This window comes from Rhinolophus ferrumequinum, chromosome 6 (assembly GCF_004115265.2).
Source record: "Rhinolophus ferrumequinum isolate MPI-CBG mRhiFer1 chromosome 6, mRhiFer1_v1.p, whole genome shotgun sequence".
Classification (NCBI taxonomy): Eukaryota; Metazoa; Chordata; class Mammalia; order Chiroptera; family Rhinolophidae; genus Rhinolophus; species Rhinolophus ferrumequinum.
The window spans coordinates 35,768,176-35,786,508 of record NC_046289.1 but is presented as its reverse complement, the minus strand read 5'-3'; the positions used below and the strand labels follow the sequence as shown (position 1 = coordinate 35,786,508).

Genomic DNA, 18,333 nt, shown 5'->3' with positions numbered 1-18,333 from the left:
AAATCCTTTAAAATTAGCCTTTAAAATATTGTTGTTGAAACAGGAACATTAGTCGGAAGATTTGCTTACTACTCTCAGTCTGCTCTGTGTTAGTTTTGTCTTTCCAGTGAAAGAGGATGGAGACCACGTCTTACTCTTCTTTGTGGTCTTCACAACACCTAGTATAATGATGGTTACAATAAAAATTACTTAATTTTTTTTTTTAATTGAACCCTCCTTAGACCTAAAGTAGGTTTCCTTTTTCTTAGTTTCCACCCAGTTCTGTTTTGTATGAAAGGGGATTCATACAAACATTGCTTATTTCTTACCTTAACATAATGGATAAGTTTGTATTCTGGGCTTGGAGGCAACCACTTCACATAAGACTGTCACTAAATTTTACTTGTTATAAACAAATGGTTCTTCAGTGGAAGGGGCCTCTGAGGTGGTCCCGAGACCCCCGTTTCCACGTTTGTACGAGGTGTTGTGTAGAATCTGAAAGGTAGCTCTAATGAGCGAGAGGGCCGAGCAGGAACTTCTGTCCCCCTCTCAATCTCAGAAACAGAGATGGAGTGGGAGTGTCTGATAGGAACAGCGCAGTAAGCAATTTCAATGAAAGATTTTTAAAAAACAATGTCAACATTGAATGTTCCATTTTGGTCTGTTGCAGATTATCAACATATAAGTCAATTGTATTCGCCCACAATCTTACCCTTATAAATCTATATTTTCTTCTAAAACTATTCTTTTTAAGCTTTAAGTTTTACCTTCATTGATCTGTATTCCATTTAATTTTAAACCTGTTTGATTTTTATGTTTCCTGCAGTGTAACTACAATAGTTTAACATAAATGTTTGTCACCAGTGAGACTATATTGCCCAGTTTAGCGCACGAGGTACCGCTTAAAGTCACATTCACTTAGTTCTCTTTTAAATCCACTTGAAATTTTTGTGAAATAAAAGAAGCCTAAGAGATGACTGACATTTTTTTATCTTAGAGAAAATCAGAAAATACTGATTATACCCTATTATGAATGATTTTTCCAAATCATTCTGCCCTAAGCATTTGTGTGAAGCGATGGTTATGGACAGTTACTGACATTATTTCAGAGCATAGGTTGACCACATGCCATCAACAGGAGCAGATGCCTTTGGCCTGACAACTATATGCACTACAAGTTTCTCTCTTCAGTTACCTAACGTTCCTTGTTTCATAATTTTCTAGCCATAAAGAGTTTTTCCCCATCCTATTTCATTTTAGTATTAAAAGTTGGCTTAGGTTTATTATACAGTGTAGGGCTTTTCCGTGTTCCTAACAACCGTATTGCTTTTGTTTCACATCAGCTGTGTTGGGCTGGCCTAGGGAGAAGGGAAATTCTCAACTTCTTTCTGTAACGATTAAATCCTTAAGTAAGAGAATCTGTGCAAACTTTTAACCTTGGGAGAAATGGCCCAGGGGTTTCTTTTATTTAACACAGACTGAATTCTCTCATGATCCTTTGCTTCCCCCTTTCCCTAATCTTTGATGCATAAAGATAATAATCTACTAGGTAAAGTATTATTTTATTGACAGTCATTAAAATTCGGCTGTTTAACTTCCTTCTTTATATTAAGGCCATTAGATCAGGCTTCTGTTTACCTGGTTTTATGAGAGCAACTGTGGGAGTGCATTTGGTTTGTGTTCTCTTTAGTGAATAGAAACGAATCGTGATTATTTTTATGTTTAACTGATTTTCTTATGAAAAAAATTTCTAACTGTAGCTTCACCAGACGATATGGATCAGACCCAAATTGAGCCCAGTCTGTACCTTACAACTGTATTCACAGGTAACATTTTTACTTTAAAAGTTGTTGAACTTGGAGTTATTCATATTTTTAAATTTCCTTAGTTTCTTTCTCTTATAATAATCAACATATTAGAGATAGAAATTCCAATTTTTTATTCATCTAAAATATCTGTAGACTCTTCCCAGATACAGAACTCCGTTTGTGCACTAAACTCAACTGTCTAGAAGTTAAGGGACAGAAAAAAAATTATCATTTCCCTTTGGAAAGTTTATAAAATGTTGAATTAAAAGGCTGCAGGTGTGGTATTCAGAGCTCTGAGGATAGCACTTGAGATAATTCCATCTTGGGGAGGTTATTTGTTGGGACAGGACAGGGTTTAAACTTTGAAGTCAGTTTTAAACAAAGTGAAGCAGCTGGAACCTGGCATAAGAAGAAACAAATCTTTCACATAAACTATTGCTTTTTAGAGGAAAAAGAATTGGAGTTGTTTTTACAGGTGCCGATACATTTATTCTTCCTATAGGAAGAATTTTATCTTAAATTATAAATTTTAAAATAAGCATTTGTCAACTCGAAAAACAGAAGCAATATAAGCTTAAAAAATGTAATAGATTTATATTTCCAAAGCACATTTTGGGATGAGACTACAGTAACATTTTAAATCATTCTCTTAAACATGAAAGTAAGGAAAGAAATGTTTAATAGTGACTAATTCTGGAAAGCAGAGGCAAATAAAATATTACATACTAAAACATCAAATGACTAGGCACTTTCTTCATCAAGACTTGTAATATTTGTTCTCAAGCACTGAAGCTATAATGTTGCAAAATCTGCAGGGCTGGGTTAAGTATGTGAGGAGAATTGAATACAGCAGGACAGTTTAGCAGCTGCTTAAACAAGGAATTAAAGCAAGAGTGGATGAGCCCAGGGTGGACAGGAAAAATGCTTCAAGAACTCAATAAAACACAGCTGAAATACTGTACCATTTTCACAGACAGCTGGGAAGCAACTGCATTGCTGGAACTCAGGGCTGATTTAAAGACAAGATCTGGTCAGCGTGGGGCTAAGCAAGCCCTTAGTCCTGAGCAGCCATACACACTCTAGGTAGAAACAAATCATCTTAGTTCAGCAATCATTTCCAGGCCCACTGTGTACCTGGTGCTATGCTACAACTTTGTGGGTGCAAAGGTTAATAGGATACTTAACAGGAACAACAGACCCACAAGCAAATCATGATGATACAAGATGAAAAGGTCACAGATTCTTACTGTGTACCTGTAAGTCCATGCTCTTACGGAATATACTGTCCAGTGGAAGTGACAGACACATAAAGAATTACAGTGCAGTTTGGTTAGTGCGGCAGTGGAGTTGCTTTAGAGAATAAGGCCTCCTTAATTAACAGGAGAGGAACTCATGTTTCACCACTACTGCTGGAAAGACAACTCAGAAAATGTGATTTGCTTGCACATGGGGCTGGCTATCCTTTAAGTCAATGATTCTTAAATATTTGGGAGCCACAGACCCCTTTAAGATGCAGATAGATATCACAATATGTCTCCCTCCCAAATTGTACTTATATGAAAATAATTTACGTAACGTTTCAGGATATTTACAGATCCCTGTTCATCCATCCATGGACTATGGGTTAAGAGCCTTCATGTACTTGAATTAAAGATTATTTGATTTGTTTCCTTTTTTATTTTAATTTTAAATGTACAGTTTATAAGAAACCAATCTTTATCTGCATGTAGAAAAACCCAAGTCCAGGCAATTTAAAGTTATTCTATCCATCATCTCATAGAAGAATACCACAGATTCATATGGATGGCTTCTGTCGTGAGCAGTTAGTTCATTTGGATGAGGAGTTTGAGATACTGAAGCTACCAAGGAAACGTTTTCTTCTTTTCTTTGCTTATCTCATGTTGTTTTAGGAGAGAATGCTTTGTTTGAATTTCTCTAAGTTTGCAAATAACAGAGATATAGTAATGGATAATCAAGTGTTTAAAGATTAGAGTCAGAATCTAAAACATGCTGATTACATCAGCATGTTAGAATTTAGAATTTAGAATCAGCATTTAGAATTTAGAAATAGATTATCCATTTCTAAAAGCCCTTTAGAAAGTTATGCATATTTTTAAAAATATACAATGTACAGGCAAAATTTTAAATGGACATTAACAATCCTTGTGTTTCTTAGGATGAATTAGTTTTAGCTTTTCTGTTCCTTGGTCTTATAAGTCCAATATTAGAGAGCAGAAAACATAAAATTTCTTAAAGAATTTTAAACATTTTTAAAGCCAAAAATTTTTGAATTTCGAATGTCTCAAAAAATATATTAAAATAAATTTTGGGAAGCTTCAAATGCATGGTCTCACTCAATGGCATCCCAGCTTAAATGCATGCCAGGTTAAATGACATACTGAGAACCCATAGAATCAAGGAATAGTCTGTAAAAAAAAAAAACAGAAACCTGAAAACAGCTGTTGAAACAATTACATCATAGAGTAATGACATGACTGTGGGCGTTTAAAAAGTCAAACTGTAAAAGCATAAAACTGTATTTAATGTAGGCAGAAAATTTATGTTCACTTTAGTGATGATTTATTAAGATATTATGTCTCTTCTGTAAAAAAAAATTAAACTCCGTGAGGACCATAACTGGATAGGAATGTTACTCTTTTTGCCTGTTAACAGGAATCAAAATGATGCTTTTTTTTTTTTAATGTTCCCAGTCTATAAAGTTATCTTCTAAAGTTCTTAAAACTGTGACTGTTTAGCTTATGGAGATCAACACTCCATAAAGTCTTCCCAAAATGTATATTAACAAACATCTTTAGATAAAAGTGGTGCATTTTATTGACATGACTTGTTTAAAACACAATTACTAGAATTAAAAGTAGCATATTTATTTGGAGGCCTTCTAGAGCTGTGGGTTTTTTTTCTTGGTTTCAATGAACCATTTTTATCCCTCTCTCTAAAGTCGACTACCTTTTGCATCCCCCTGAGGGTCATTGCCTCTTGGGATAGTTACATAAAAAGTAAAGAGCTAATAGGAAAAGCTAATCTGTTTTGAGTGCTTTCTCAAGAAAACACTTTATATGCATTATCCCATTTAACCGTCACAAAGCGTTCTGAGATAGGTACTTTTATCTTTATTTTATAGATGAGGAAACTGGGGTTTAGATAAGTTACGCAACTTTCCCAAAGTCTCATCACTCATCATCCCTCTTACCCCTTACCTATTTTTCTTTATAACACCTATCACCTCTTGACATATTTTATGTTTATTTCCTTACTTGTTTGTTATTTGCCCCTACACCCAACTGAAATATGATGTCAGTGAGATTGGAGCCTTTGTTCTCTTCACTGCTGAAATCGCCAGAGTCTAGGACAGTGCCTGCACGTATTAGGTGCTCAGTTGATGTTTGCTGAGTGAATAGATGTATGATCCCAGCTGCCCGGTTCTATCCTATTACAGAATCCATGCTCTCCCTCGCCCTCCATTCAACCATGCTCTTGACTCTGCTCCTTCCCACACAGAAGCTTCACACCGACAGTCTGGATGGGACCGTTTCCAAATGACTGAACAGTAGACTTCACTCATTTGGGCCCTAGACCTGACCTTGACCTAACATAAAGGGGCTTGTGCTTGAAACTTTATCACTGCTCCTCTCTTTAGCTGCCCCTACCATTACACACCACTACTGAAATAGGATTTCCCTCAACAACCTTTAAAAGTAGTAATTTTTTATGGTAGGTAATTAAGGTATTTGATATAGGGTAGAGCAGTGAGCTGTAGCCTTAGCTCTACCAATTTTGAATTAGATGAAATATACTAGGCTCTTTTTTAAAACAATCTCTTACCTGGTGTGACTCTTCACTCTTGGGTCTCTTCCTACTTATCTCTCAGACACTTCCCTTTTGTTTTCTTTTATTTCCTCTTTATTCACCTTTCTTTGTCCTTCCACCATATTTTTGTCATTTCTCATAGTCTGTTTTCTCTCCCAGATGATCACTATTCTCATTGCTCTAATTATTATATCTGTGTAGATGACTGTTATTTCTATATCTCTAAAATTGCCTTCCAATCTTTGACATTTTTGCCTCCGATTGCCTGCTGGAAAAATCCATTCACACATCTTGCAGGCCTTCAAATTCACCAAGTATGTAACTGATCCCAGTATTGCCCCATCTCTCTGTATCACCGAAGCCTCAGACTTGTTTGTGTTCTTATTGCTACGTACTCAGTCAAATAGACTTGTCACTTCAGAGCCTTACTCGAGTCTTTGTAAGTACTGAGTCTCTCTCCAAAAGATCTGGAATGTATTTCCACTCCAAGAATCATCCATACTTGCACGGACTGTTTCCATACAGCTCTCTCCTCTCTGCTTATTTTCCACACAGCTGGTAGAATTCTCTTTTCTGAAATACATTCACTCATATTACTCCTATGTTCAAAATCGTTTGTGCCTCATCAGTGTTTACAGAATTTGACAGTGGCCTTCCTTTAGGGCCTTCTCTCTCATCTCTCATCGTTCCTCTTATCCAATGAGTTCTTTGATATCAGAATACTCAGAGTTCCCTTAACATACTAACTTTATCTTGACTTTATTTTGTTGTTCGTTTTGTTCACTGCTTTCCACATCTTTTTTAATTCCCAGCTCAACTGCTACTTCCACCTAATTTAAACTCAGTATTTATTCCTGTACACGTTTATCTCCATCCCTAGGCTTTGAACTTCCTGAAGATGAGGACTAGTTCTTTGTCATCTGTGTACCGTTTTAGCACCATCTTAGTTCTACACTCACAGTAGGCTTGTATAGATATTTAGTTAGTCAGCATATGCTTTCAGAAAAGCCAACTTTGACATCTCTGTGCCTCAGTTGCCTTGTTTGTCTCCCAGAATTACTGTTAGGATGAGGTGAAATGATGGGGAAAAGATCATTGCAAAATTGTAATTGCTCTATAAATATAAATAACTATAAGAAATAGCATAACTTTACAATAATTGAACTTAATGTAGTCCTTGACATTTGGAAGCTTCTACGAGATTAAAAAAGAGTTATAACTCTGTAACATCATTGACAATTTAATCAGTAATTTCGTTCACATAGAAAATACAGGTACATATAAAGCAATTTTGTGAAATAAGATAACACAGAAGTGAAGAATGTCTGGTATCTGTCGTTTTGTAAGTCAAAAAATGGAATTTTTCTTAATAATTGGGGCAAGGTAACACTTGATTTTGTGGGCTGAAAATTAATTTTGCTCTCAGCCATAGTTATACCCTGTGTTAGTTTTTACTAATGAGGTGAACTCTGATCTGGGGTACTACTTCTCTTGGTTATTTTGAGTATTCTGCACTATGGGTTTGTAAAATGTCAGAATATGTAATGCTATGTCCTGTAGAGATTTTTTTTCAAAGCAATTCTTACTGTTTCTTTTCTTTTCTTTTCTTTTTTAATTTATTGGGGTGACAATTGTTAGTAAAATTATACAGATTTCAGGTATACAATTCTGTATTACATCATCTATAAATCCCATTGTGTGTTCACCACCTGGAGTCAGTTCTCCTTCCATCACCATATATTTGATCCCCCTTACCCTAACCTCCCATCCCCCACCCCTCTTACTCTCTGGTAACCACTAAACTATTGTCTGTGTCTATGAGTTTTTGTTTCTCATTTGTTTGTCTTGTTCTTTTGTTGTTTTTGGTTTATATACCACATATCAGTGAAATCACATGGTTCTCTGCTTTTTCTGTCTGACTTATTTCGCTTAGCATTATACTCTCAAGATCCATCCATGTTGTCACAAATGTTCCTATATCATCTTTTCTTACCGCCAAATTGTATTCCATTGTGTATATACACCACAACTTCTTTATCCATTCATCTATCGAAGGACATTTTGGTTCCATGTCTTGGCCATCATAAACAAAGCTGCAATGAACATTGGAGCACACGTGTCTTTATGTATAAATGTTTTCAGATTTTTTGGGTAGATACCCAGGAGAGGGATTGCTGGGTCATATGGTAATTCTATTCGTAATTTTTTCAGGAACCTCCACACTGCCTTCCATAGCGGCTGTACCAGTCTGCATTCCCACCAACAGTGTATGAGGGTTCCTTTTTCTCCACAGCCTCTCCAACACTTGTCACTATTTGTCTTGTTGATGATAGCCGTTATGACTTGGGTGAGGTGATATCTCATTGTGGTTTTTATTTGCATTTCTCTGATGATTAGTGATGTTGAACATTTTTTCATATGTCTATTTGCCATTTGTATGTCCTCTTTGGAGAAATGTCTCTTCAGGTCCTCTGCCCATTTTTCAATTGGGTTGTTTGTTTTTTTGTTGTTGAGTTTCATGAGTTCCTTGTATATTTTGGATATTAGCCCCTTATCGGAGGCACTGTTTGCAAAAATCTCCCATTCATTTGGTTGCCTCTTTATTTTGTCGATGGTTTCTTTTCTGTGCAGAATCTTTTAAGTTTCATATAGTCCCATTCGTTTATTTTAGCTTTTATTTCCATTGCCTTTGGAGTCAAATTCATAAAATGCTTTTTGAACCCAAGGTCCATAAGTTTAGTACCTATGTTTTCTTCTGTGCAGTTTATTGTGTCAGGTCTTATGCTTAAGTCTTTGATCCATTTTGAATTAAATTTGGTACATTGCGACTGATAGCAGTCCAGTTTCATTCTTTTGCGTGTAGCTATCCAATTCTCCCAGCACCATTTATTGAAGAGGCTGTTTTTCCTCCATTGTATGTTTTTAGCTTCTTTGTCAAAAATTATCTGTCCATATTTATGTGGTTTTATTTCTGGGTTCTCAATTCTATTCCATTGGTCTATGTGTCTATTTTTCTGCCAATACCATGCTGTTTTGATTATTGTAGCCCTGTAGTACAAGCTAAAGTCAGGGAGTGTGATATCTCCAATATTGTTCTTTTTTCTTAAGATTGCTTTGGCTATTCGGGGTCTTTTTTGGTTCCAACCAAATCTGATGATTTTTTGTTCTATTTCTTTAAAAAATGCCATTGGGATTTTGATGGGGATTGCATTAAATCTGTATATTGCTTTGGGTAACATAGCCATTTTAACTATGTTGATTCTTCCAGTCCATGAGCACGGAATGTCTTTCCATTTCTTTGTTGTCTTCTTCAATTTCTTTCAAAAATGTCTTATAGTTTTCAGCATATAGGTCCTTCACATCCTTGGTTAAGTTTATTCCTAGGTGTTTTATTCTTTTTGCTGCAATTGCAAAAGGAATTGCTTTTGTATTTTTCTGAGATTTCATTGTTAGTATATAGGAATGCAGTGGACTTTTGTACGTTGATTTTGTAGCCAGCAACTTTACTGTGTTCGTTGATTGTTTCTAATAGCTTTTTGGTGGAGTCTTTAGGGCTTTCTATATATAGCATCATGTCATCTGCAAAGAGTGATAATTTAACTTCTTCATTCCCAATTTGGATGCCTTTTATTTCTTTCTCTTGCCTGATTGCTCTGGCAAGGACTTCCAAGACTATGTTGAAAAGCAGAGGTGATAGGGGACAGCCCTGCTGTGTTCCTGAACGTAGAGCAAAGGGCTTCAGTTTTTCACCATTAATTATGAGATTAGCTGAGGGCTTGTCATATATGGCCTTTATCGTGTTAAGGTATTTTCTTTCTATACCTATTTTATTAAGTGTTTTAATCATAAATGGATGTTGTATCTTGTCAAATGCTTTTTCTGCATCAATTGATATAATCATATGATTTTTGTCCTTTATTTTGTTTATGTGATGTATGTATCACATTGATGGATTTGCGGATGTTGAACCATCCTTGTGTCTCGGGGATGAACCCTACTTGGTCGTGATGAATAATCTTTTTAATGCATTGTTGTATTCGATTTGCTAGAATTTTGTTTAGGATTTTTGCATCTGTATTCATCAGAGATATTGGTCTGTAGTTTTCTGTTTTTGTGTTGTCCTTACCAGGTTTTGGTATCAGGGTAATGTTGGCCTCATAAAATGAGTTAGGGAGTACTATGTCTTCTTCCATTTTTTGGAAGAGTTTGAGCAGTATTGGTATTAGATCCTCTTTGAAGGTTTGGTAGAATTCACTAGTGAAGCCATCTGGTCCAGGACTTTTGCTTTTGGGAAGGTTTTGGATGACTGTTTCAATTTCGTTACTGGTGATCGGTCTGTTTAGATTTTCCAGTTCTTCATGGTTCAGCCTTGGAAGGCTATATGTTTCTAAGAACTTGTCCATTTCTTCTAGGTTTTTGAATTTGGTGGCATATAGTCCTTCACAGTATTCTTGGATGATCCTTTGTATTTCTCTGGTGTCCGTGATAACTTCCCCTTTTTCATTTCTGATTTTGTTAATTAGTGTCTTCTCTTTTTATCTTAGTGAGTCTAGCCAAGGGTTTGTCAATTTTGTTAATCTTTTCAAAGAACCAGCTCTGTCACATTAATTTTTTCTATTGTCTTTTTGTTCTCTATTTCATTTAGTTCTGCTCTGATTTTTTCTTATTTCCTTTCTTCTGCTGACCTTGGGTTTCACTTGTTCTTCTTTTTCTAGTTCTTTAAGATGTAACATGAGGTTATTTATTTGGGATTTTTCTTGTTTCTTGAGATAGGCCTGTAATGATATAAATTTCCCTCTTAAAACTGCTTTCGCTGCATCCCCAAAATTTTGATAGGATGTATTTTCATTGTCATTTGTTTCTATGTATCTTTTGATCTCTCCTCTAATTTCTTCTTTGACCCAGTCGTTCTTTAAAAGTATGTTGTTTAATCTCCATGTATTTGTGTTTTTTCCTGCTTTCTTTTTGCAGTTGATATCCAATTTCAAAGCCTTGTGATCAGAGAATATGCTTGGTATGATTTCAATCTACTTACATTTGCTGAGGCTGATTTTATGTCCCAATATATGGTCTATCCTTGAGAATGTTCCATGTACACTAGAAAAGAATGTATAGTCTGCTGTTTTAGGATGAAGTGCTCTATATATGTCAATTATGTCCATTTCATCTAATGTGTCATTTAGGGCTGCTATTTCATTATTTATTTTCTGTTTGGATGATCTATCCATAGCTGTCAATGAATGATTTATTTAAGTCCCCTAGTATAATTGTGTTTTGGTCAATTTCTCCCTTTAGTTCTGTTAGTAGTTGCTTGGTATATTTCGGTGCTCCCCGATTGGGGGCATAAATATTGATGATTGTTATGTCTTCTTGTTGTACAGTCCCCTTTACCATTATGAAATGTCCATCTTTGTCTCTTGTTATCTTTTTCACCCTGAAGTCTGTTTCATCTGATATCATTATGGCTACACCTGATTTTCTCTGGGTACCATTTGCTTGGAGTGTCAATTTCCACCCTTTCACTTTGAGTCTATGCTTGTCCTTGTAGCTGAGATGTGTCTCTTGGAGACAGCATATGGTTGGGTTTAATTTTTTGATCCAATCTGCTACTCGGTGCCTTTTTATTGGTGAGTTCAGTCCATTTACATTTAGGGTGATTATTGATATGTGAGGATTTCCTGTCATTCTATCTTTAGTTTCCTGATAATGCTGTGTCTCCATTGTTTCTTTGCCCTTTTGTTGTTGTCTGTTATTTCTGTGTGGTGGTATTCTGTGATGTTTCCCTCTGTTTCTTCTTTTATTACAGTATATATTTGAATTCTGGATTTTTTTTGAGTGGTTACCCTTAAGTTTATGTAAAAGAAAGTTTGATATTTGGAGTAGTCCATTTTCTTCATCATGCTTACTTTCTCCATCCCCATATTCCAGTTCAGGCCTTTACTCTCCCCCTTTTTATGTTTTGGTTACAAATTGTCCCTGTTGATGGTGGTCGAATAGCCTCCTTTAGTATTTCTTATAGTGCAGGTCGTGTATTAGAAAATTCCCTCAGCTTCTGTATGTCTGGAAAGGTCTTTATTCCTCCTTCATATCTAAAGGATATCTTTGCTGGGTATATTATTCTTGGCTCATAATTTCTCTCTTTCAATAGTTTGAATATTTGGTTCCACTCCCTCCTGGCTTGTGGAGTTCCTGCTGAAAAATCTGATGATAATCTAATGGGCTTTCCTTTGTAGGTTACCATCTTCTTTTCCCTGGCTGCCTTGAGACTTCTTTCTTTGTCGTTGATTTTAGACAGCTTCAATACAATATGCCTTGGAGAAGGCCTGTTGGGATTGAGGTAATTAGGTGTTCTATTTGCTTCTTGGATTCGAGGATCCAGTTCTGTCCACAAGTTTGGGAAATTCTCATTCACAATTTGTTTCAATATATTCTCTGTTCCCTTCTCTCTTTCTTCTCCTTCTGGTATGCCCATTATTCTTATGTTGCTCTTTCTGATGGAGTCAGAAAGTTCTTGTAGAGTTCTTTCATTTCTTTTAAGTCTCAAGTCTCTTTCTTCTTCCATCTGTGTAATTTCCAGGTTTCTATCTTCGATGTCACTGATTCTTTCCTCCGTCTGGTCAACTCTACTACCTAAGCTGGTTATTTCATTCTTAATTTCTTTTATTGAGTTCTTAATCTCCAGAAATTCTATTTGGTTCTTTTTAAAAATTTCAATCTCTTTCGTAAAATGCTCATGTTGTTCTTTGATTGTGTGTCTGAGTTTATTAAACTGCCTTTCTGTGTTTTCTTGCATCTCGTTGAGTTTTTTCAGAACTGCAATCTCTAATTCTCTGTCGTTTTAAGTCACATATTTCCATATCTGTAAGTTCCTTTTCTGGAGACTTTTCACTTTCTTTCTGAGCTGTCTTGTTGCCTTGGTTATTCATGGCAATTACTGATTTATTATTTCTCTTCCTAGACACCTACAGGAGTGGCTTCTGCAACAGGTTGATAGGAAGAGGTCTTTTGTTTTCCAGTACTTGTTGGTAGAATGTTTTATTTTCTCTCCGACTGCAGCCTTTTTTTTCTCTCTCACACGGTAGTGCTATGTTTTCTCTGCACTATTCCAGCTTCTCACACAATGGGGGGGATTCCCTGGGAGACGGGCTTCTCCTCTGTTAATAGTTCGCCTGGGTCACAGGTCGCAGTGTCCGTGTGGGTATGCGGAGAGCTTTTGAAGTTCCAAAGCTCTTCCTGCACCAGATTCAGAGCCCGTATGTTTCAGCAGTTCTGTTTACTCCTGCAGGGATCCGCCAAGATAGGTGGGGCCAGGGGCGGGGTGAGTTGTGAGAGGTGGCCCAGAGCAATGGCAGTGACCACCACCACAGCCAGTCCTGCTTCCACAGCTCCCTCTTCTTTGCTGGAACTAGTTGGGCTGCGAATCTATGTCTGCGGTCCACAGTTCTCAGAACAGCAAATATTCTGTTCTTTTGATCTGACACTGCTACTGTTCCGCTTCTATCACCGGGCAGGTGGGGGGGGGGCCGAGCTCTGGGAGGGTAGGGAGGGGGCGGCTAGTCTCAGTGCCTAAGGCTTCCGTTCTGTGCTGGGCAGTGAGGACTTAAACCACCGTTTTCAGCCTTCTTCCCTCAGTCTTTTCTCTGAGGTCTCTGCCGTGAGCATTGGGTTCAGCTGTGTTATATGCTGCCCCCTTAGCCCTGTGGGCCATAAGCGGAGCCCTAGCAGTCCGAGTTCTTCCGTCTCCCACAGCTGCGTTAGTTCCAGGATGCAGCGAGCTTGGAGCACTGAGCCAGGTCTGCGTCCTGCGCCCGCGTGGCTTTGTCTCTGCACTTCTTCCTCCCCTCCTCCCCCGCTCGCGCGATTTACCCACCTTGAGGTGAATTCAGTAGTGGGCCTCTTCGTCTTGCCTGTCTGCTGTGCAGGGAGTACTTAGTGGAGTTATTGTTGTTTGATTAGTTGTAAATTCCAGGGGCGATTTCCAGAGGCTCATCTCATGCTGCCATTTTGATGAGTATCTCTGTTTCTTAATTTTTGTTTTTATAATATCCTTACGAAGCTTAATTTCAAAATGTTTTTCCCTATTTAAAATACTCTATTTAAGTTGACATAAGAATTGCTTTTTTTCCTAAAGGATTATATATAGTGGTATCACAGTCTGCGATGTTGCTATAATGATGCCAAATCTTAGTATCCTTCCCTCTTTTATTAAACAAAGAAGAAACTGATACAAGGTAACAAAAAGGAACAGTCTGCTATTAAAATAATCTTTGTTAGACTTCCTACTATGAAAGGAATTTGCCTTTTACAAATATTCTGATCATCTTGGGCAGCGATGATTGAGTCATTGAAATCTTCAGAGCTATCTACTTTCATGTGCTCCCTATAAAAATTTAATGGAAAATTTCACTTTATTACTAGGGAAACTACTTTAAAAATATGAAGGAGTTTTAGAAAAATTACTATGACCTTTGACTCAGAGATGTCTTTAAGATTGTTTACAATAATTTGTTTTTAAGATGCTTATGTGTATACGGTAAGTCCATGAAATTTGAAATGAGGATATTTGTCGTCTTAAACAATACCAAGTTGGCATTCTTTATATTGTTAGGCAGTACTTTATACTTAGAGGAATGAATTAGGGTAGATGCAGATAGGTATACATATATGGCCTGCTCTGGGTTTCAAGAGTATTATTGAATTCTTCATCCCACACTACGTCCTCTACTCGCTCTTACCTAGCATGTATCTGTGCCACAACTTTTGGTACTTGTATACTGTCTCAGTCCACTCAGGCTGCTATAATAAAATATTACAGGAATTTATACCTCGTAGTTCTGGAGGCTGGAAGTTCAAGATCAGGGTGCCTTTCCCGGGTTCACAGCCAGCACCTTCTCATTGTGTCCTCACATGATGGCAGGGGCGAGGGCCTCTCTTATAAGGTACTAATCCCTTTTGTGGGGGCTCCGCGTTCATGACGGTGGCACCTTCCAGAGGCCCCACCTCCTCATACCATCACACCAGGCATTAGGATTTCAGCATATGAATTCTGGGTGAACGTAAACATTCAGACATAAACATTCAATATACATTTTAAATGTCCCTAACTGTCTCAGGGTGGGAGTGGAAAAGAGGAAGGGTGTATTTTATCTCTGACAAGCTCTGAGCACCTTGAGAAAAGAAGTGACCTCACATGCAATCCTTGTTTTAATCCCGTGTATTATTTAGTAAAGTTTAAAGCACATAAATACTCAGGAATACATTTGTTTCGCTGAACAAGTTTCTCCTTTTTATAGGCGGTAAAGCAGTACCACTCTTCACTTCTCAGGCATCACCTGCCAGGATGTCTGTGACGTTACCCACAGTGAACCTGGAGGACGGCTCCCAGTCTCCGAGCATCAGCAGCATGCAGGGGGACCCAGAATCCTCAGGAGCAGATACCTTCTGAACGGGAAGTGAGAGCCAGTACGGTATTGGTGCCACTGGTTTTGAGGTCATTTTTCTCTGGTATAAAACGATATCTCAGACTCTTTTGTTCTTGGAGCATATTCTGAAAAATGATTTCTAATTCTTTATTAAAATGAAAAGCATAATTTGGGTATTTAGGTAAAATGTTTAAATAAAGTAATTTAAATGTAAATCATCATGAGTCTGACTGTGAGTTATTTCTTAGAATCCTGAGGCAGCATGGACCAGGGGAAAAGGCATGACTTTTGACATCTAAGAATTTATAATTATCTGTACATAGCTATAAAATTATGTTGCTCAAGGTTATTCATTCCAAATTTTTTATGACAGTAAATAATTGGAAGCAAGCTAATGCCTATCACTAAGGGACTGATTTTTAAAAGTGATAATATATCAGTACAGTGGAATACTCTACGGTACAAAAAGAATCTGAAAATGTTTATGTGTCGATGTGGAATTATCTCCTAGCTATATTGTTAAAGGGAAGAAAGCCATGTGCAAAATAGTGTGTGAATTATGCTACCACTCTTTAAAACGGAAGTGGAGAGGAATCCAAATATATGGTATGTACACACACATATACTTACATACACACATTTGCTTATGTATGCATTAAATATCTTCGGAAGGATAAACAGAAACTGCTAAGTTTGTCTCTAGGGAGGTGGGTTGCGTGGCTAGGTGATAGAAAGGCTAAGTGATAGGAGCCAAGGATGACTATAGCTATTACGTATTTGAACTACAGTTGTGACAGGAACAGAATTGAGGGAGGTTCATTTTTTATTATACCTTACAAAGATTCATACGTTATAAAACTGTGAAACACGTGACTGAATTACCTTTGAAAGCATAAATACATAAAATGAAAAAAAGCATGGCTTTGTAATCAGACACATGTTAAGTTCTCACTCCTGTTTCTTCACCGACTTGCTCTGTGATAAGAGCAAATACACCCCTCCTTCACTCAGTTTGCAGGGTAATAGTGATTACCAGTCAAGTTTGGGGGTAGTACCCAGCCCAGAGCCTGGTACCAGAAAATTGCTCAGTAAATGGTGAGTGTCATTATCTTGAGGGATTTAAGCATCTCCACTAGAGGTGTAAGCACATGAGAAGGGCAGCCTCGCTTTAGCAAAAAAAAAAAGTATCTCCCTGAAATTTTTTTCTGTCATAACTGCAGTTGAAACACACAATAAGTATAGTCATCGCTGACTTTTCTCAGCATATTTCTGGGTTCCATCGGGAGTCTCAGCCTTGGCGTCACTTTAGAACCTCTGGGAGCCTTTAATGGCTTGGCTTCCATACTCGGATTGGATTTATTGATCTGGGGTTGGGCCCAGGCATTGGTATTAAAAAAGAAAAAAGGCCTTCCTAGATGATTTTCATGTGCAGTCAAGGTTGAAAATTACTGAAAAGCAATGTGGAATTCCTTACACTTTTAGTAGGGCCCATGGCATGGGGAACTTAGGAAAAGTTTGAGGATTACTTCTCACTGAAGATGGAAGTTGCAAGAGCCTATCGAAAGTTCTAAATGTGTCAGCCTTCTCCAAGTTCCCTTTGTGCCGCAGCTCCTCAGCCTTCTTTCAGGTATTTGGTTACTGAAATGCTTCAGGTTTCACTTTAGACCCTATTTCTCCTTGCTAAGGCCTTGTAGATAGGTCTGCTTTTCGTAGTTCCCCTTAAACAAGTAAAAGAAAAATGCTGTTCTGTGGATTATAATTTGGTTTTGATGTTCATGGACAGGTCTCTGGACAGAGTGAAAGCTGGGGCAACATTTCTAAGTGCTGCTTCGTTTTAAACATTACCCCCCGTGGCTTCTGGTTTTTGGAGCCTTTTCTGTTTGGGAAAGATGTTTCTTAATTTTAGCAGAAGCATTTTTTATTTAAAGGTGCTGGTAGTTTTTTTACCTCTAACCATAAAAAGAAAACCTGCCTTTTCTAATTTTAGGGTAGAAGTATAATCTTTCATTTATTCCATTCCTCGTGCACTTGAACTCTTCTTTAAAAAAAAAAAAAATTTGGTGTCTGCCCATCATTATTTTGTTTTATAGGATTATTTCTGGCCAGGGTTACTCCTATATATATTCCTCCACTGACCACCGCAATCCTTTTGGTACAAAACTATGTAAATTAATGGCATTCTTGATGTTACAAACTTTAAAAGTATTTTTGTTTTATTTTATAACTTCTACCTTCTGGAGTGAACTGTTTATAAGACATGGTGCTGAGAAGAGGTGTGGACTCTATCACGATCAAGGCTGTTACTCCTGCTGGGCTTACACGCCTTCACACTGGCAAGTACTCCAAATGTTCCTTTGAGAGAAATCCTAAAATAAATTTGCACATTAATAGGCTCTTGAATAAACGCTTTCATTTTCAGAAGATGATTACTTCAGTATATTTTTTTATTATTGGCATGTTTGTGGTCTCAATAATTTTTATTTTTAAATGCTAAACATATTTAGATCAGTTTTATAGTTTTTCTATTAAAAACTCAAAACTTTCTGTAAAATAGCATTTCTTAGTTCGTAGTGGATTACTGCCCCCATCCAAGAATAATTCTATAGTTGCTATACTTCTTTAAATATTTTTAAAAAAAAACATTTTCAAAACTTTAAAAGAATACCCTGATGTTATCATTTCCTTATAGATGAATAACTTGAACAGTAATGGAGAGTAGAATCCTTAGGATATCTGTGATGTTATTGAGGGAAAAAAAAAAACCCCGAAGTATTCTTTTCCACCATACATCCATAAGTATATCTGTTTAACAAACATTAACTGGGAAGAACATTGGGCATCGTATAGTGTGGTGCAGATACTTATGAGCCAGACTGGGCAGCCATATCAGGGTTTGTCATTCCCGCATTTGGTCATCTGCGTCTCCTGCAGAAGGTTGCCTGCAAGGAATTCTGTCTCTTCCTAGTATAGAATCATCATTTGGTCATCAAATATTAGTTGCACAGTAGTTTTAAAAGCTCTCTTAAAGATGCATTAGAGAACAACAGAATTTTTATAGTGAGAAATCCCATTAGTATAGTTGAGGTAATTTCAGGAAGTCAGTTTTTTATTTGACCGAGCCCATGCCTGGAGAATAGATTCCAAGTCTCAGACTGTCAAACCTTTGAGATTAATCAGCCGATGTCTGGATTTTTTTAAAGCTATTTTTTTCATTTTGTACTGAAGTGTTTACCTAGAAACAATAGGAATAATTAGCCAGAATGCAGATGTCCACTTGTGAGGCCAATAAATATTGT

At 37.1% G+C, this 18,333-nt stretch overlaps 1 protein-coding gene across 9 annotated transcripts in view; it reads left to right on the top strand.

Annotated features, from left to right (window-relative positions):
- Positions 1–15,212, top strand: part of KIAA0586 (KIAA0586 ortholog) — a 105,150-nt gene extending 89,938 nt beyond the window's left edge. For 8 of the 9 annotated variants that reach the window (XM_033109491.1, XM_033109486.1, XM_033109487.1 and 5 more), the window contains 2 exons: positions 1,740–1,805; positions 14,909–15,212. In XM_033109491.1, the coding sequence (XP_032965382.1) occupies positions 1,740–1,805; positions 14,909–15,060 (218 nt within the window). In that variant the 3' untranslated portion in view covers positions 15,061–15,212. The remainder of the gene's footprint in view (positions 1–1,739; positions 1,806–14,908) is intronic. The other variant, XM_033109488.1, reaches the window with a different exon arrangement.
- The last annotated feature ends 3,121 nt before the right edge of the window (positions 15,213–18,333 follow it).